General features: G+C 36.9%; 1 protein-coding gene across 1 annotated transcript; it reads right to left on the bottom strand.

The window, feature by feature from the left end:
• Positions 1 to 88: 88 nt before the first annotated feature.
• Positions 89 to 20150, bottom strand: gk5 (glycerol kinase 5). Its single transcript, XM_081374449.1, has 16 exons — positions 19497 to 20150; positions 19320 to 19413; positions 17000 to 17075; positions 16818 to 16911; positions 13976 to 14107; positions 13816 to 13891; positions 11957 to 12018; positions 11202 to 11275; positions 11048 to 11108; positions 10763 to 10889; positions 8860 to 8964; positions 4891 to 4985; positions 4518 to 4621; positions 1667 to 1726; positions 1447 to 1580; positions 89 to 1167 (listed from the first exon to the last, which is right to left on the bottom strand). The coding sequence occupies exons 1-16, from the start codon at positions 19623 to 19625 to the stop codon at positions 1001 to 1003; spliced, it is 1590 nt and encodes a 529-aa protein (XP_081230575.1). The 5' UTR covers positions 19626 to 20150; the 3' UTR covers positions 89 to 1000.
• Between the last annotated feature and the right edge of the window lie 715 nt (positions 20151 to 20865).

The raw sequence follows: 20865 nt of genomic DNA, 5'->3' as shown, positions 1-20865 counted from the left end.
ACTACTGTAACTAACAATTTAGTCACATACATTATATGCCTATCATGTCTTTAGTTAGTTCATTTTAGTCATTAAAAACGTCACATTTAATATACGTATACATCCATTGATTTATTTGCATGACAAAGCACACAATTTGACATTTCACATACTGACATGAAACATGGCACAATGTTAAGAGTTCTTTGACAGTCTATTCATAAAATACTTTTCTTTATAGCAAATATGTCTATTTCCTTTAAACCCTGATCACAGCTTACAATATTACAGTTTCACAGTCACTCATTTACTACAGTTGATCATTATCAGGCATTATATCATTAGCCACTGTGGATAGTATCAAGTGGAAAGTAAAAAAAAAGTTAATAAGGTAACAACTTTTCCATGTTTGCAGCATTCTCTTTGTATTAAGAGGTAAATTTAATGTTACAACCTATACAACATCAAAACTACATGTGCAATTAGAAAATATTGACTAAAATTACATGAAAATTACAAACGCATTATTGAATGATTGTATAAATTACCATACACTACCAATGGATAAACAGTGCATGAACTCAGTGTATTAATAAAGGTGAGAAAGAGCAGCAAGTATCACTCCCATCCCATCTATGTAAACAACATGAATTACATATAATTACTAAATTTATTTGTTCAGTTTTATAAAAAAAAAAAAAAAAAAAAAAAGTTGGATAAAGGCACTGATTGATTTCCAGAGCCCTAATGGTTATAGTATTGATTGACAAAATCACAATACAACATCCATCTTATTCTAAAATAAGAATTGTGCTGCAGCCGGCCACCTCGTCATAATACTGCAGGATTCACAACTGAGTGACTTGGATTTGCACAAACAAGTTGTAAATCTGTAAAGCTCCTCGTAATTAGGCAAGACTCTGTACTCATAAACCATTGATCTGCAAGTTTCTATATTGGAAATCATACTGTTCCAAGTATTTTTCTCAGTGAGAAAGAGAATCACCCCACAGCTGGTAAATCAGGGCTGGTTGTACCAGTGCATGGAGCGCTGAAGAGCCCTCTCCCAGCTCTGCAGGACACCTCTGTATTGGCCTCCCGTGTCCCCTTCTGCTTTACTCCTTCGAGGAAGGAAATGTTGGTCAGTGGTCAAAAGCTTCTTCAGCTCCTCTTGGTTCTTCCAGTAGCCTAAAGGACAAATCAGAATAAAATGGGCAAATTAACAACAATATATAAAAATTCTGATATGTAACATCAATAGATCTTTATAACAGTACAGCAGACTACTTAAAATATAAAAGCATATGATGCGAGGTGACAATACCGTCGGTTTTCTTTGAAGTCGGCTTGGTGTGTGGTTTGATCATGTTGATTACTTAAGAGACCTTAGAAATGTGCATATCGAATCCAATACAGAAGGCTTTATAGGGCTTTATTTGCTGCACTATAATGTGTGTTTTTCCTTACCTGTTCCTAGTCCCGCAATATAAGCGGCTCCAAGGCAAGACATGTCAAAATGACTTGGACGTGCTATCTTATGCCCCAATAGATCAGCGGTCATCTGCATGATGAAATCATTGGTGCACACACCTCCATCTGCCCTATAAATGTGTAGAAATACACGCAAGTTCAGACAGGTAGGAGGATCAGGCTATGCCACAAGACAGAACTGGGCTGAAACCCTCACCTGATTTTAGTGATGGGAATACGCGTTTCCCTAAGCATGACATCAAAGAGCTGCTTGTTCCTGAAAATCAGAATGAGAATGGCTGTTATTTGCCTATATGTACACAAGGGGGTTATGACTAGAGATGCACTGGTATTAAAACTTTGGTCGTTACCTATAAGTCCATCACAGCCTATTGGGAATTTGTAACTATTTTATGTTTTGGCAAATTGTTGGCTATTTGTATGAATTAGTACAAACAAACTCATCCGTACATTTTCATACTATCTTCTCATGGCCCACTGAAGGTTAGGTTTACAGTGTTGGACCCTATTTATTTCATGCTTTGATGCTTACTTTTTTAAAATTAAAATGATTAAACAATGTTTAAACACATCTTAAAGATAACATTTCTTCCACACAAACTTGTAAGGTCTTCTCATGAGATGGGATTGGATAAGTCAATTATTACGATGGGCAAAGACACCACCTGAGGAGTAAAGTAGGAACATTGGGTATTCCAGAAAGCAGGTTATGCAACTTACCCGGGTAAGTTTACTCAACTTTCAGTTCCAAAACCTGAGGTAAATTCCAGGTTATGCAAGTTGCTATATAAGCTTATTCTTAGAACATAACCTGCTCCAGAGCAGGTTTAGGAACCTGCATACCACGAGTAAACGAGGTTTGGGTTAATCAACCGAGAGTTCAGGGTATGTTTGACAGGAAGTTAACCTTGCTTCCTAGAATACCCCCCTGGACTGTTGAGTAAAGTTCAGCCTTCATTTATCTGAAGGATGAAACTTTTCTTAAAGGTGAGAAAGGGGAAGCAAGTAGGAATGGGTCCCTATTACTATAGTCCTGATTAACTACTTTAGATTGCTAGAGAATGCCAAAGGATAGTGGTTGGCATCCAATCACCTTCTCATTTCTTTTTTTCTGATTGTGCAGTGGAAGAACCTAGTCAGATGACATATCGATCATTTTTTACAACAATGACTGATTGTGAGAATGCGATGTGTGAAGAAAAGCATCATCAGGGTTCTCAACAGGCCAATATGCTTTCTTTACAACTCAAATGACATTTTCATCCCTGCGGACACTGTGTGAGAAGCTGTGCCCTAAGAATTGTCAGGTTTTCTGAGGAGAAACTTGTTTTTGTCTACAAATATCACAGTTTGATCATTCCCTGCAGTAAAGAACTGTGGTGATAGTTTTGAAATATAGTTGAAAAAAATTGATTGCCAATATTTGACATTTATTGTGGATAATTCATTTGTTGAAGTCACCATAAATGATTTATCTATAATTTAATTATTTTAACTACATAATTATAATTGAATTATTTTATTATATAATTAATGTGTCCTCATTAATTAAAATAACTTCCTCTCCCTCTTGCAGTGTCATTCTCTTCTCTGATCACGTTTACTGACATGAGGGCGGGACAACCTGTCACTCACATGACACCTGTGGTGGATTTTTAATAGATAAAATAGTAAACTGTATATTAAACTAACCATTTCTCTAACATCTAACCTTACTTCCTTTTTCAGGCCTAGCATAATACTTTGAAACACAATGTACTAAAACGCTCTGTCCTGTGTTTTTGGATGTTGTATGTTGTGTTGCCATACCCTTTGACTTTAGTTGTGTGAGTGTAAAAATAACAAATTTGGGAATTGAAACTAGACAGATGACTAAATTTGAACCTTGTGATTAACAATGAAGTAATCATTAAAACAAAGTTTGCTTTACCTGGTAACAGAAGGGTTTGTCTATGAAAACCAATCAAATTGTGGGGAAATGATGTAATGCAGTATGACATTTTTGCCATACCTCCTTATTCTATAAAAACTGTTGTATTCTTTTAGCTGGTGGGATTCTCAATGGAATTTGTCTGAGATCCTCCGGCCTTGCTTCTTCTTGGGGGAGATTCTCTGAGAACTGCTCGAGAGATCCTCCGGCCGTGATTAAAACAATTAAAGGACATTTGCTGAGGTCTGTTTGTCGATTATTCCTGCGCAGGAAGTAAGCTAGTTAGGGAACAGGTATTAGCACCAAGCTGCCATCGATGTGTAGACGCGCTATGGTATAGGGTTGTACTCAGCCGAAGTCGATGTGTAGACGCGCTAGAATATAGGGCTGTACTCAGCCGACGTCGATGTGTAGACGCGCTAGAGTATAAATATTATAGGCCCAGGTAGACTTAGGTCAGATGAGATAGGACTTAGGTTAGGTTAAGTTAGGTTTAGGGAAAAATACGACACATCACAGCAATAGAAAACCACAACCTTCCAGTCAATTCTAGATGGACAAAATCAAGTCCCACCCTACATTTTTTCAAGAAGCCATTTGACTCGGATATACGTTACACAATAGAGAATAAAAAAAAATACTAAAACAACTTCAATGAATTAGTGGGAAAACAGTGTTAAATACCAAGCTAAATTCAAAGAAAAGGATTGGACATGCCTCAAAATACATACGGTTGAGGACAAAGTCTATTTACACTGCCCAGCAGTGAACTGAAATATTTTAGTTAGTTAATCATTTAAGTAGGCTATGTTGTGTTGCAATAAGTCATAATAAGTGTATACTTATTGATTGATTTGGCTAGCACAGTGTTTCAGTTGTTATTGTGTAGTGTCAGTAATAGTAAAAGTAATACTAGTAATAGTGTCAGTAATTATTAACTTTTGTTTTTATTAAGGAGTAAAAAAATTGGTATTTTCCCAAAGCCATGGTTAATTTCTAACCTTGATAACATCCATCCCGTCTGCCTTCTTATAACTTTAACAGATCATATTCTTTGGTTCATAAGAGATCTTTTGATGATACAGTCAGATCTTGAAAGCAGCTTTGCTCAGCTCACCTGAACGCTATGGACTCCATAATGGCTCTGACCAGGTGTTTCTTAGTTGTGGAAGGTTTTAAGCCCATGAAAGAGGCACAAGCTTTAGGATCATTCAAAGGGGCCTGTGGCACATAAACACACAATCATAATCTTCCAGATTTCAGATAATCTTGGATCTCTTGCATAAGTGAATCATCACCCAGTTCATTCAGCCAGTGGAACAGATTAATGGACTTCTAATCAAATGACATGATTTAAAAATCTGCTGTATTTATAACAAAACCATGAGGTGAACCATGAGTTAAAAACATGTAGACATAAAAAAGACCAGCCTGTATAGGCAACAATGAAAGTCTATGAGGCAAAATATCACAGATGCACTTAAACACACCTGTAGGCCACTGAAAGACGGCACAAAATATACGCCATCTGAGTCTTCCACACTACTGGCTATGGCTTCTGTCTCCTTCACATCAGAAAAGAGTTCTGTAAGACAGGCACCAAAGAAGTTTCATTACAATAACAAAATTGCAACAACAAAAGTCACCAAGTGATTTCGGCATATTTTTTTCCCCCCAGCTTTTGTTTTATTCAAGTTAAATAAATTCTCATAATGGAGTTGAGTGTGCATCTACAATCTTCAATGGTTCTTTTTGTATTTCAGGGTTTCTGCACACTTTTAAAATTTTTAAATTTAAGGATTTTTAAGACCCGAAGAAATAAAAAAATAATACTGTGCATTAGGGGTGTGCAATATTGACAAAAATATGTCTCGATATTTTCAAAGTTTTGTTGATAAGTATTAGATAATATTTATTGTTTTTGTGCCTGGTGCCATGGCTGGTTTAGGCCTGTTGTTGACAGCTGACTCATGAAGATATTCATATTTTTTTATATTCTATGCAGTGGTCAGTTCACAGCAGTGACAGAAATTATTTCTTTTTATTAAGGGGTAATATTTGCCACCTTAAATTGATTTCCAGGGGCATTTTCACCTATATATGGACATTTGTAGATGTATGCATCACCTTTATGTCAAATTCTGACATTCAAATTAAATTCTATTAGAATAATAAAACAATACCATTGTTACCAGTCAAATTAAATCATTAGATCAAAATCCATCTTTGCAGTGCACAGGTGACACAGAAGCGGCATTAGAACTGGCATTAAAGGGGGGGGGGTGAAATGCTATTTCATGCCTACTGAGTTTTTTACACTGGTAAAGAGTTGGATTCCCATGCTAAACATGTACAAAGTTTCAAAAACTAAGTTGTACGTTTGAAGGAGTAATTTTGTTCCAAAAATACTCCTTCCGGTTTGTCACAAGTTTCGGAAAGTTTTTTTCGAGTATGGCTCTGTCTTACGTAAGATAGAGCGGAATTTCCTTATATGGGTCCTAAGGGCACTTCTCCGGTAAGATTGCGGGCGCGCGCGCACTCGTAAACCAGAGCAAGAGAGTGAAAGCAGTTCGCCATCAAAGCGCCCTGCCCGGCTTTTGGGAAGTCAATGGCTGTTTCTCAATTCCAAGAACGCAGAGAACGGACTTGTGTTCTCGTGGAGACCGGTCTTGCCAAGCTTCCTTGGAAGAACGAACTCGGAACCGGCCGCAATGACTTCTGGGACACCAGGCGAGTACTAGCTCAAGTCTGCATTCGATGCATCCTCGGTATCAAGAACACATCCGGGTTCTTTCATGCGTCCTCTGTACTTGCGTTCTTGAGAATTGGGTCTGAACTTCGACGGTTAAGATGACGTAAAACGAGAACACAAGGACGCAAGATCGCTGAAGAACGCATATTGAGAAACACCCAATGTCACCAAAGAAGTGTGTTTTTGGTTGCCAGGGCAAGACAACCCTGCACAGATTCCCAAAGAACCCAGCATTAAGGAACCTGTGGATGGAGTTTGTTTTCCTGAGCATAAACGGAGTTGTGTAAGACTGTTGTTCCCTGCATTTCGACGATGATTGTTTTATAAACAAAGCCCAGATCGACGGATTTGCAGATCGTCTAATGCTTAAGGATCGAGCAGTCACAATGATAAAGGTTCGCGGTCGTGCGTTGGAACGGTGAGTAAAACTGTTGAACAAATGTCTCTGTGTGTTGTTAGCTAGGCGGGTAAGCACAGCTAAGCTTCGCCCACACGGCCCGCCCCCAGCCGCTCGTTTTTTTCCGGAAAGACTCGGTACAACCTATCTTTCAATTAAAAATATGATAAAACAAAAGACTGTTTGGAGATATGAAGGATGCAATATTACTCTATAGGTACTCAAGATTAACAGGCATTTTACACTGCATTTACAATTGCATAAATTAAGCTATTAGATTGTTTTTTTATTTTTTATTCAATATTTAAATATGAACTGATTTCTAATTTTAACGTTCTAATTAAAGGGTACTTTAAATGTGAAACTAAAACCACCACCTACGGTACGGTACGGTAACCTGGTGGCAAGTCACTGTCTTAATAAGTGAGCTGAGCGAGTCATTCATTCAACCGATTTGTTCAAACAGCTGATTCATTCGGGAAAGAAGCAAGTGATTGTTCATTGAATCATTAAATTGATTCGGTCTTTCGGTCTTGTGGACTTACAATGGCTGCCGTTAAGTCCGTGAGACCGCAGTGTGTCCCCAGGGGGGCAGCGTTTCATATTATGTTGAAGCTTCCCCGGGCGCCGCCATTGGCTATCAGACCATCACCTGCTGTTAGCATCCCATTGACTCCCATTCATTTTGGCGTCACTTTGACAGCGAATAACTTTACATCTGAGGCGTTTAAAGACTCCATTTGTCCATTATTTATTTCTAAAGAAACACGAAAATGTATAAAAGGCTCCATTACCTTGTATCTTACGTTATGGCCCCGTAGAAGCAGTTTTTGTAAAAATAGGCTAACGATTGCGTCATACCAACGCGACTCTCTGTCGCACAGTAGAGAGATTACCGTATGGACAGGAGGAGAAGCTCGCTCGCAATCGGGGGGACGTGGAGACAAAATGGCAAAGTAAATAATCAGAATACTTAGCAAAAGTTTCTCCTGCTCCAGCTCATGGACACCTCCTACTCACACTCTCCGTCTCTGCAAGTTTCGGAAGGGAATGATTCAGATTTCGCTTGGCACAGCTACTAGAAGACAGACGGGTTGCTCACGTCACATCTACGTCGTCAAGCTCAGTGTGAGTCTGCGCAGTACGCTCGACCATCAGGAAGTTTGTGCTTCTAATTGACTTCACTTGCCTCTGTTGAATCCAATGGGGTCGCTGTGTCCAGTTTATATACTGTCTATGTGTGTCCCATTTCTCATTTTTAGAGCTCAGAAGGGTGCTTGTGAGCGCCCCCATGTGGTCGATTTGCACCCTTGATGCGGACTCCGCAGCAGACTTCTTCCTGACAGTCAAAGCGACATTACGTCACGAAAGTGCGGACTCAGAGGAAGACCGCGAGTGCTTAGGGTTCCATTTGGGACAGGGCAATTGTTCATTGAATCATTAAATTGATTTGCTGATTCATTCAGGAAAGAAGCAAGTGATTGTTCATTGAATCATTAAATTGATTCGCTGATTCATTTGGGAAAGAAGCAAGTGATTGTTCATCGAATCATTAAATTGATTAACAGTCAAAAAAAAAAAAAATCATTGCTGATTCAACCGTATCATTCAGACTGATACGGTTTCATTTTGAAATTCTCGTCGGCGAAATAAGGGGAAAACAAACAATATTGACAATATTGTTTATAAAATTTAACTCACAATGTTCATTTATTGTTCATTTAACTATTATATAAAATAAATATCACATTTGCAATTGTGCACGGGAAAATGGCACTCTTGCTGATGTGATATTGTATGATAACATAATATGATATAAATATAAGACAAAAAACTCATTTGGGAACATACCTATAACTGCACACATCACGCAGTGAAAGCACGAGAGACAAAAGCGATGTCAGCTCACAGTGCCTCAATATCATGACAATACACTACGCACACCACTACGCACATAAAGAATGAACTTACAATTGAACTGACATTCAACATCTTGCTTCTCATTCTCTCCTCCTGTTTCGCGTGCAGGAGACAGATGTGACGCGAAATGTCATGTGATCAAGCAAATCCACAATGAAAGAATAATAAATAAAGTACGCTAATTGGATAGATTTAATTTGGAAACCATTTAGATATATCTAAGTCAAATTGCCATTGAAAATTTAAGACCTTTCATAAGTAAAAATAAGACTTTAAGACTTATTATGGCCTTACATTTAAAATGTATGTAGTGAAAATACATATTGAAGTTAAAAGATATGTGTGGGCTTGTTATTTTGCAAGTAAATGCACATTGGTCATCCTCCTCACCTAGATCCTGTGCCCATTTAATCGCAGCACCCGTTCCAGCGGCGTTACCCTCAGCCAGATACACAACTTCAGCACCGATCTTCCAGCCCACCAGCGGATAAAGGCCTATTCAGAAAACACATGATACAGACCACATGAAAAGGAGAGAGGGACCAACAAATGGACACATCAATGTCTCCTTTCTAACTGATCACACTGTGATTCATCATGAGTCACATCATGACCTAACCTGCTGTTTCCAGTAATATGCACTGCTATACAAAAGTTTGGGGTCGGTAAGTTTTTCTTGTTTTTGAAAGAAGTGCTGAAAGAATGCTCACCAAGGCTTTATTTTTTTTAAATAGAAAAGAGTAAAATTAGTAATATTGTGAAATATTACAATTTCAAATAACTGTCTTCTATTTAAATATATTTTAAAATGTCATTTATTCCTGCGATGGCAAAGCTGAATTTTCAGCATCATTACTCCAGTCTCCAGTAGCCTGGTTTCCATTACAGATTTGCTCAAAACTTTTGCTATATTTTCTAAATGTCGTTAAAAAACTATTGCGAAATGACAGCGTTTCCATTAACCAATGGTATGCGACTAAATTGTAATTTTTTTCTCTCACGATAAGTCATTCCAAAAATCATGGCAACAAATGTTAGTAGGTTTATGTATATCCCTGCCAGCGCACTAGTCATTTTTAATCGAAGGAGACGTAGGCATGTTATCCAAGCATTAATGGCAAGAAAAGCCCCTTACACTTGGGAGCGGCACATATGAGGTTTTTCTCCCTCCTATCTGCTTCAAGGTCTTGATAAATTGTGGCACTTTGTTCTTTAGAATCCAGTATTCCTGTTATTCTTTTGTCTTTTATGAGTTTTATAAAGAACTTTAAAGAATGATCGTCATTTACGTACGCCAGGTGAACTGAACCAGGTGAAGCAGAAAACTGTTTCCATTGCAGTTTTACGAAATATTCCTTTTTCAAATTGCCTGAAAGCCACCCCATGCGAGCATAAAAATGTTTTTGCGATTTATGGGAGTTTTTGCAAAATGTACGTATTTCCATAGGTGTATTTTCAATTCGCAATTTCAATTTGCGCAATTTGAAGGGTAATGGAAACGCAGATAGTGTCACATAATCCTTCAGAAATTATTTTAATATGCTGATTTGCAGGTCAAGAAACATTTCTTATGTATCAATGTTGAAAACAGTTGCTGCTTAATATTTTTGTGAAAAACCGTGATCCTTTTTTTCAGGATTCTTTGATTAATAGAAAGTTCAAAAGATCAGCATTTACGCTCACTTATGATCAATTTGCATCCTTGCTGAATAAAAGTATGAATACTAGTATTAAAAAACAGTCAGTAATTATTTTCACTTTGAACGGTAGTGCACACTAAAGGCCCGTTCACACCAAGCATGATAACTATAAAGATAACGATAAAGATAACTATATATGCGTCCACACCAGCGACAGATAACGGTCTTTTTTTTCTAAGCATGCGCGCGCCCGGATGATCCAGATCCATTTTAAATGCGCGAGACCTTTAAATTAGAATGGATTCTGATTGGCTGTCAGTGTTTTATCGTTCGACAGCTGGAAAAAAATCGTTCTGAAAGTGATCCCAACGATATCGTTCCTCATATCTTTATCGTTATAGTTGTGGTGTGAACTCTGTTATTCTTAAATATGGAGAACGATTTTTAGAATTATATCTTTATCGTTATCTTTATAGTTATCGTCCTTGGTGTGAACGGGCCTTAAAAGTCACAAAACTTCAATTTTGATTTCACAGGCTCTTTGTGTTACTGGTTTCGATTAGTAATAGTTCTAGTGGATTATTAGTAGCTCTTTTACAGTTGAATATTGTGAGCTTATTAGTCAAGGTAAGATCAGCAATGGAACGTCATACCGGCTACAGATGTGTGTGGTTTGTTTCCTGTATTGATGTCCATGAAGGTCCCTGTGCCCATGGTAATTTTCACATCTCCAGTGTCAAAACAGCATTCTCCGAACATGGCTGCTTGTTGGTCCGCCATCTGTGACAAAGACATAACAGGTAGGGTTGTGGCACCAAACACAATCAAGCACATGTCATTAAAAAAATGGAAAGCGGGCACATTTACAGAAATGTTAATTAAGGTGTATTGTCTTTATAAAAAATTAAGTAAAACTGCATGACAATGTTTATACTCACAACAGACATGATTGGGATGGGCACTCCAAATATGGATGGATCACATGATCCAAATTTGTGACTAAATACAAGAAAAGAGAGCATTAATTATTTCATCAAAAGTGCACTAAAAAGTATTCTGCAAGTATTGGAACAATTCACAGTGCATGAGTACCTCGTGTTCTGCACCCTAGGAAGGATGGAGAGAGGTATAGAGAGAAGTGAGCAAATAAATCCACTCCAGCACATCTGATGATCACACAAACACACACTATGAACACAGACAGTATCTATGAACAAGCACCACTTACAGAAACACATTACAAGACACCATATGGACAAAAGACACAAGAAAAAAAACAAGACAAACTTGGGCAGCCCTAAAAGGATAATTCACCCAAAAAATTATCAATAAAATGTACTGCTGACTACACCCTTTATGCTTAAACATTTGATTCACAAACAATCATTTGAATGAAAACCCTTGGAAACTGTTTTTTTCTCAAGTAAAAAATGTGATGTGTTTGCTTAAAAAAAAAAAAAAGATTGTAAGGAAAGTAATTTCAAATGTGGAACATATTTTTGTAATTTAATATTTTTGTTATTTGCTAGGCTATAATTTGCTATGACAGAGGAGATGGGGGGAAAAAATCACATTTTAAGAGATATCGATTTTGTCTGGGTTAAAGATCAGCTAATTTTCTTCTTTTGTGTTCAATGTAAGATAGAAAGCTATACAGGTTTGGAACAATGTGAGTAAATGATGACAGAATGTCCATTTTTGGGTGAACTATACCTTTAACTATTTAGAGTCTATTTGTCTACCTCTCAAGGGACGCATGTTTGTACTCAAGTCCACAATCCAAAGGCAATGAGGTAATCAGATAACAGCAATTACACAAATATAGTAATCGAACAGCTGTAACTGACCTGATAGGAATCAAATATTGCTGTTGTACTGGCATTAGAGTAATCTGTAGCATGAACCAGGCCTGCAAACAAACAATAAAACATAACAGAACTTTAAAATATGTACTGAGCTCTATAATAAGAGATTTTTCTTGGTCTTGCAAGTAGTTCAGACTTGTACTCACCCTGCCAACATTTTAACTTTAATTGTGATACATATATTCCATTATATTCCATTAAATGTTAAAGCTATAATGTATCTCCATGACAGCCATACATTTTTAAACATGACCGTTTATAATTTGCAAGCCATTATAACTAATGCTTCAAAGACAAATGTATCTTTGTTACTATGCAAGTACAATTTGCAACACATCAAGGAAACCAAAATGAGCATGAAGAAATGCCATTCAAAAGTTTGGTGTCAGTAAAAAAATTCTTCCCATTTCTCTCTATTCATCAAAGAATCCTGAAAAAAAAAGTATTACTGTTTCCACATAAATATTAAGCAGCACAACTACTTTTAACATTGATAACCATAAGAAATGTTTCTTAAGCATCAAATCATCATATTAGAATGATTTCTGAAGGATTATGTGACACTGAAGACTGGAGTGCTGAAATGTGTCATTGCAGGAATAAATTAGATTTTAAAAATGATTAAAATAAAAACAGCTGTTTTAAATTGTAATATTTCACAAAATTACAGCTTTAACTGCATTTTACATGAAATAAATGCAGGCTTGGTGAGCATAAAAGACTCTTTCAAAGACATTAAAATATTACCAAACCCAAACTTTTGAATGGTAGTGTATGTGGTCACAGAATGCAAAATACAACCAAATATGAACACTATCACACTGGCTCCAGGCCATCCTCATCAATGATGTGCCAAGTTGGAAAATAAGTACTGTAAAATGATAATCATCACTGCAAATCTGACTGCATATGATTTTTTACTCATTAACACTGGTTTGTAACATTCACCTTTGCCAAGGATTGTGGAGGAACTGCTTTCTAAGAATAGTGTCAGTCAGTGATGTTAGATATCAGATCTGTCGCATACTTTTGACAGATCACTATGAAGAGCCTCTTACAAATCTAACTCATTTTATTTCTGCAAGCTCTTAAAAGCCTTGTTCAGACAGTCAGCCCAAATCCGATTTTTGTGCATTTCTGATTGGAATCCGATGATATTTAGCAAGTGTGAAACAAACAAAAACAAAAGAATTCACATGAAATAAAAATTTTACAAATCTTTTTCAAGCTACATACATATGTTACATGTTTCATAAACATATGTTTCAGTCTGACTGCTCTGATCTGATTTCGCTTAACTTTTCTGCCTATGTTACGTTCTCACGGCAAGTAAAATGTAAACATGACAGACCTTATTGTAGGAAGCATGCTAAAAGTTGTTGCAGACACAAGGTTTTGTTGTTGCAGACACAAGGTTTTGTTGTTGCAGACACAAGGTTTTGTTGTTGCAAAGAGCAGGTTTAGTGGAATATTACAATATACTGCTAGTCGGCCTGTTCTAAACACTTAGACAGCACAGAATAAAGCTGCGTTTGAATTCAAAACCCCTAAGTGCTGCTGCTGCTGTTGTTTTTTGGCATTTTGCAGTAGAAACCAATGAAGATATTCTGGAAAATGAAAGTGTGCTACAGGACACACAAATTGGATCTGAACACCTGCGTCCCAGTTTGGAGAGTCGATCATTTAGATCAGATTCCGATCGGATCTGATTTGGACTGACAGTGTGAACAAATGAATCCAGCTAGAATTCTATGCACATAGAGATCTGATTTGCACTGTTCAGGTGACTTCTAGTAAATAGGATCCATCAATTTATGAGTTTTTTATAATGGAACAGCCACCTTTAGTGAGTTTGTACAGCAGCCAGGTGTCTATGGTCCCAAAGTAACACGAGCCGTCTTCGACTGCCTGCCGCAACTGAGGAGAGAGAAGGATAGGTTAAAAATACCTGTCAATACCTGACAAATACTGAATGCTATATTTGAACTAATCTTGGTTTACCTGAGGGATATTGTTCAAGGCCCAGACAAGACGCAGTGACACATGCTGGGTAGTAAAAACAACCAAACTGGCTGCAAGGAACCGCTTCTGTCTGGTCAGGTAGTGCAGCATCTTCGTTACCCCATGTACAGTCTGTCATAACCAATACATACAAATAAATATGCTGTTAAAGTCACCATGAAATCAAAATTGACAATTCTTAATTTTTATGGAAAAAAAGCAGTATTTATTAAAAATTATTTATCCATTCACATCATAATTTTTTTTTAAATGCATGTGCCCTCTAACACTAACTGAAGTTGAAAAAGTGAAAAAGCATAATAGGACCCCTTTAATGTTGCTGTTTGAGCATAACAAAGATCTGCAGTCCACTCCAAAGGGAGACATTTTATTTAACAGCATCCACTTTTCAAGAACTACAACGAACGGCTCGTTTGGACTACAACGCGTTTTTTCAGGATCTTATGAAGTCATATTGTTCCTCATTTAAATAATCTCAGCCCACAAAATATGCAAAAACGTCGGCGAGGCCTGGTTGAGCTGCGCTAAAGAATAATGTCCCTGTTTTTTCCACCCTGGAAATATTTTCCATGATTTTGTGATTGATTACTGTTTGTATAACCATAGTTTTCCAACAAATATGATTAAATGGTGGATATCTATAAGAAAAGTTAAAAAAAACATTGTCAGGGTCTGAATCGGGCTAGAAATCGTCTGAAATTGACGGCATCATTAATATTTACATCTGAGTAGAGCTCGCGGTTATGAAGGGATGGGAAATTTCCCGAACACGCGCTAAGCGCTGCCAATTACAACACACTGGGCCAGTTAACAAATCACAGAACATTTCGTATTTCGGAAGGAGGGGCTTCATCAAAAATGATGTGTTCAACCAGACTGGAGATAGAGAGGAGCTTCAATAATGTAAAGTTATATGTGAAAAATAATGCGTTTTTTGAACAATCAAGCATGAAAACAAATTCTAGTACACCCCAAAAACAAAATCAAGACTTCGTAAAAGGGCATAATAGGACCCCTTTATTCAAAATAACTTCCTCTCCCTCTTGCAACATCACTTCTCTGACAGATTTTTTTTAGCGTGAGGACGGGACAACCTGTCTTTCACTCACATGAGATCACAGCAATAGCAAACCACAATAGTCCAATCAATTCCCAATGGACAAAATGTTTAGTGTTTGTGTTCATGTGTTTGCCTGTGACATCCAGTTTGCCCATGTGTTTCATTGATTTAATCCATCACCTATTGGCTTGTTAATTACTGTCGTTATGAGCTCATTTGTCCCAGCTGTGTCTAGTTTCCCTGATCTGTTCTCTGTGTATTTAAGCCGTGTGTTTCAGTCTGTTCCTTGTCTGTCGACATCTATATTCTAGGTTGTTCTGTTCCTGCTTATTTTGGTTTTGTAAATATTTGAGTTAGTTTGAAAATAAAGACTGCTGCATTTAGATCTTGCTTCACCTCATCTCTGCTGCAACCTAATGTGTGACACCACCATACTTTTTTTCCTGTTAAAGAAGCCATTTCACTCGTAAAAGCGTCACAATTGGGAAGAATAGACGACCACAACCTCCATTTCATGCTGACGTTAAATATTTTAAATATTAAAGCAGCATTACAAGAAAAAACCCTTACAGGAACTTAACCAGTAGAACAAGACCAGCCCCAACTTCAAGCTTGACCTCTGCCCTCTATGATAAGATAATGAAAACATTTTCCTTGTTGAAACTTGGTCAAGAAGAACTAGTTTTATCTGCAACAACAAATACGGGGTCAGTGATGCTTAGAGCAAGCTGCAATAACATGGGTCATAATTTTCAAACTGACAAGATTTGTCTCTGCAATGATGGGACAAAAAACTAATCAATGTGAATGATGCAAACCATAGGAGCATTAACTGACCACATTTTAGCATGCGTCAGAAAAGATACTCACAGGCCAAATATTCACTGTCAGCACTTTACACAAAAGAAGGTCTTCGAGAAGAGGTTCTCGTTTCACTGCTGTATTGCTTATTTAGCTTACAGGACTTGGAATGAAATACTCATTCATTCACATATACAATGAATAATAAACAATACAAACTGCCACAGTACAAACAATACGCACTTTGTTTGCAGTAATAAACTGCTGTAAACTGTTATGTATTGACTGTTTTTAAATTGTATAAGAAATTGTTTAGCCATTTGGAGATCAGCATTAACTGTACCAACTCCTTAAAAGTTTTGCACAAAAATTGTATAAATGTTAATTTTAATTTAATTTAACCCTAATTTTGTGAACAATTTCCATTTGTTGTAATAAAATTACACTATTGTTTAAAAGTCTGGAGTCAGTAAGATTTTTTTTATGTTTTGGAAAGAAGTCTCTTATGCTCACCATGGCTGCATTTATTTGATCAAAAATACAATAAAAACAGTAGATTTTTTAAATATATTAAAATAAATGTAATTTCAAATTGTAATAATATTTCACAATGTCATTTATTCATGTGATCCATTTTTTCAGGATTCTATGATGCATAGAAAGTTCAAAAGAATAGCATTTATCTAAAATAGTAACATTTTGTAAGATTGAAGTCTTTACTGTTTACTCATTTACATTTAATGCGTCCTTGCTGAATAAAAGTATTAATTAAAAAAAAAACTTACTGACCCCAAATGTTTGAACAGTAATAATAATGTATGTAATAATTGTCAATGCGAGGATGTGGTCATTTGAATTATGTGTCTGTTCAGATTGATCTGTTCCAGAGATTGGCTCAATGAGAGTCTGAAATGAACAAATATGTCGACAAGATGATGACATCATCCACAGCAGCCTTACCTTCATAGTGCAGGACCTGTTCCACGAACTCACCAATTCGGCTGCCCTCATGTCCTGCCAGGTGATGAAATTATGAAATGGTTTTCCTGTGTTTCTGGAGATAATAACAAAGAAAGTCACCTCTGTTTGTCCACGGTGCTTTCTGTTGAGTAATTTACAGGATTTAACATACACTAACTAACCTGTCCCAGGTCATGAACGTTGCCCTCTGGGTAGAGATGCCAAGACCTTCCATTTGGCTCATCTGCAAGCCTGAGTCTAAATCACAGAGAGAACGGAGAGGTACCAGTCTCTATTATAACCTTAATCAGACATTTAAACTCATGTAAACAACATTTACCACAGTGGTTCTAAACCTTTTTGACAACAAAGGCCCCCTTTGTACAAGACAATATTCAAAGGCCTCCTATTTAAAGGTTTAGTTCACCCAAAAACAAAAACACTCATCTTTTACTCACCCTCATGTCATTCCAAATCCGTAAAACTTTTGTTCATCTTTGAAACGCAAATGAAGATGTTTTAAATAAAATTTGAGAGATTTCTGTCAGGACTGACAGATTTCTGTTTCCGCCTGACAGCAACAATATGTAAATTTGTTGTTTTATCATTCCCAACAACATCATAGCTAACCTTACCTGAATTAAGCTCAAGGTTCATCTTAATTATGAGTACTACTTTTAATATTATATCCAGTTTTAATATGCCATTTGAAGAAATGCATGTTTGTGCAATTGTGTTATATTTTTAGTGCTTAGTGGTATGCAGTGGAATTTTTTACTTATCAAAACTGTTGTGGTAAAAAAAAGGTTGGGAACTACTAAAAAAGTTCATAAAGAGATCATAAACCGAATCTATATGAATATAGCCCTTTAATCCAAATTTTCTGAAGAGGCTCAATCGATTTATATGATGAACAGATTTAATTTAGGCTTTTATTCACATATAAACATTGAACAGCAAACATAGACAGAAGCTCAACCAAACCCGCTTGACGCACGAGAACAAACCTCATTGGTTCTTGAGGAAGCTCAAACGTGCTGCGTAACACGAGAATGAACCTCACTGGAACACGTTTGTCAATGGAGAGACAGAAATCTCTCAGATTTCATTAAAAGATGTTCATTTGTTTTCCGAAGATGAATGAAAGTCTTGAGGGTTTGAAACAACACGAAGGTGAGTAGGCCTAAAGGATGACAGAATTTTCATTTTTGGGTGAACTAAAACCTTTCAGCTGATATAAACCAATGGTACTTCTGTTATATAAAATATATATATATATATAAATAAACTCAAAAATATGATTTCAGTTTAATGATAGTTCATCATCTTTATTTTTAGTGTGTTTTTGAATTTTAATTAATATTATGTTATAACTAAATTAAAATAATTTAGAGACTTATTGAGCTTATCGAAGTTTGAAAAGTTTAAAGAGTTGAAGTTTAGAGTTGAAAACCACTGATATATCAGACTGGACGTCAGAATGAATTACAGTGACCCTAAAGAGTACATGAATGCCTCCTCATAGCAAACATCCAGTATGTTATTTTCATGTAACCATTTTAAGTGAATTTTAACTTCCAGTATACAGTATACATTTTACACAGTGTCCATATTAAACATATACAATAAGGCTATAATAATGTGTAAGCTGGTCCAGGATGTAATTATAAAATGCATTATTTACAATCATTTTAATATTTTATATAATAAAACGGTTCAAAATCATACAGTACATGCAGTAGACACAGTAAGCATGTTGTGCTTGATTAATCTTGTGAAAATACTCAACTATTATACAATTCAAGGTTTGATACTGAAAAAAACCCTGGCATGTTTTTATTTATAAATCTATCCTGGGTCTACTTCATTCATATATTTATACCTACTACATCTGTAAAAATTATCTTTGTTTGTAGCTATAGCCTCCAAGGAATTACTCTTATGGTCTGTTTCAGTGGTACGTACTGAATTGGGGGAAAAGGTATTTAAATTTGCTGCTCCCTCTGCCTGAAATAATATGCAAAGTACGCTGAAACTTAGGGAGCTGGTTTCATTGGACATTTTCAAAAGTAGTTTTAAACGATTTGGGGAATGAAACATCGGGCTGTAGATGTTTTGACTAAGTATTGATATTGAAATTTGATTGGATTTGCTTGTGTGTGTGTGTGTGTGTGTGTGTGTGTGTGTGTGTGTGTGTTGATGGATGTTATCTGTTAAACTCAAACGAGCTGTGTCTGTCAGTCTTGGCCAGGGCGCTCTTGCAAAAGAGATTCTTAATCTCATTGTGCTTCTTTTACTGGTAATATAAAGGTTATAATATATTTTTTAAATACATGATTGCATTTTGCTATTTATCGTGCAGCATTTGTCTAGCATGATTTGTTTGCATGCATGCCACTAGATATCTGATGCAATGACATTTATACATGTTTAAAAAAAAAGTCTAAATAGTGTTTGGGGGCATGCTTGTGTGATATTAGAGGCAGAATAAAGAAGTCTGACCTTGAACTGCTCCTTTGACTACAGTGACAAACCCTTTCCACAGTTCATCAGGGTCAATCTCTACCCATCCAGGCTGAGGATACAGAAGGGAGACCTGCAACAAGGAAGCTGCTGTCAACATTTCACTCACTGGAAGGCACTGGCACAATCATGTCACGTCAACCTGCTGTCATTTACCTTCGAGGAGCAGGACCCCCTGATATTGGCACTCTTGTCGTACACATGGCACCTTATGGAGGTTGTTCCCACATCAACAGAGAGAATGAAAGTCTCTCGTTTGCAGAACCCGTTTCTCTGAGTCCCCATTGCACAACGCGCTTATTCAGAGAGCCGCAAAGTTATTTGAGTCGCCATGGCTGTGTCCAAACATCTAACGTTAACGTTAGTCAAATTATCCCGTTTTCAACTTTTCTCCATTTGAGTTTCATTCCTCCAAAGACTTAAAAGCCAAAACTCGGGCAGATTTTTATTCCGTTAAGCAAGCCGATTGAATGTGTTCACTTCATTGCTTTGAAGCTATGTTTTCAATGGACAACCAATAATCGAAAACATATCGGTCCCACAACTTTCCTAAACTTTGGTCTAACGTTACTTTAAATCGGCAAATAAAACATCAACAGTTGCGTTTTGAGCCTAAAACATTCTCTTCTTTTCATTAGTGAATGATACAAGTCAACAAAAACTAGAAGTACACGCGTGAACCTCGGTAAAGAAGGCAACAAAAAACATAAAAGCAGCGGTCGTCGGTCGATTAAGTACGATTGTAAATCTGTACGTCACACATCAGTCGATAGGTGTGGTGTGGAGACTGAGCTCTTAAAGAGACAGTGCGCCATTATCAGAGGACAAGGGGGTTTCTGAACTCTCTGCCTGCTGACGTCATGTGCGCTCGCCGCGAAAAAACGGAAATGTGTTCAGAAAATAAGCTAGACTAAACAGTCGAGTATTTTGTGAAAATGTTTGATTCTGAATATAACTTAAGCCTGACTGTGAGCTATCAGCCCGCTTTGTTTCATTTTATTTTTAAAATAATCATGTTTAACAGCAGAATTCCTTGTGGAAAAACTACTTTACCTATGATACTTTACAGAAGTCCCGCCCACCCGTAAAACCCCACTGGACCTCTAGGTTGAAAAACCATCAATGCAAGTGAATGGGAGAAAATAATTATTTTCTGGTCCCGTTTGAATTGTGCCATGAATGTTAACATATGTTGTCCATTTTTTATATAATTTTTCATGTTACGAGTTTGACAGTATGGTTGGATTCTTCGGCTAGCAGTTGTGGAAAAGACATAACGAGAAAGACTACATGTCGCCTATGTGACGTCACCCCATAAAGTTGACTTACCCGTGGTTTTCGCCAACCTCAACGATTTTGTCCTCTCCCTGAAAGAAGGCGGTGAAGTGCACCAAAGACACAGCCATGTTTAGCGGGATCCGTGAGCTAGTGTCCGTGTGCGAGTGGTGGTGATGTTTCAAACGCGTCGAAAGCAGCGAAGAGTTGTAGTCCACAAAGTGCTCACACAAAGTCTAACCGTATCAAA

The sequence above is a fragment of the Scardinius erythrophthalmus genome, assembly GCF_964197995.2.
Source record: "Scardinius erythrophthalmus genome assembly, chromosome: 9".
In the NCBI taxonomy this organism is placed as follows: Eukaryota; Metazoa; Chordata; class Actinopteri; order Cypriniformes; family Leuciscidae; genus Scardinius; species Scardinius erythrophthalmus.
This window is presented reverse-complemented; position numbering and strand designations above follow the sequence as displayed.

Coding starts and splice junctions, on each gene's coding strand:
- gk5 (XM_081374449.1), bottom strand. CDS start 19,625: ATGGGGACTCAGAGAAACGGGTTCTGCAAACGAGAGACTTTCATTCTC. Junction 17,076..19,319: donor AGTCAAAGGAGCAGTTCAAG/GTCAGACTTCTT, acceptor TCTGTGATTTAG/ACTCAGGCTTGCAGATGAGC. Junction 4,986..8,859: donor TAAATGGGCACAGGATCTAG/GTGAGGAGGATG, acceptor CCTGTCTTACAG/AACTCTTTTCTGATGTGAAG.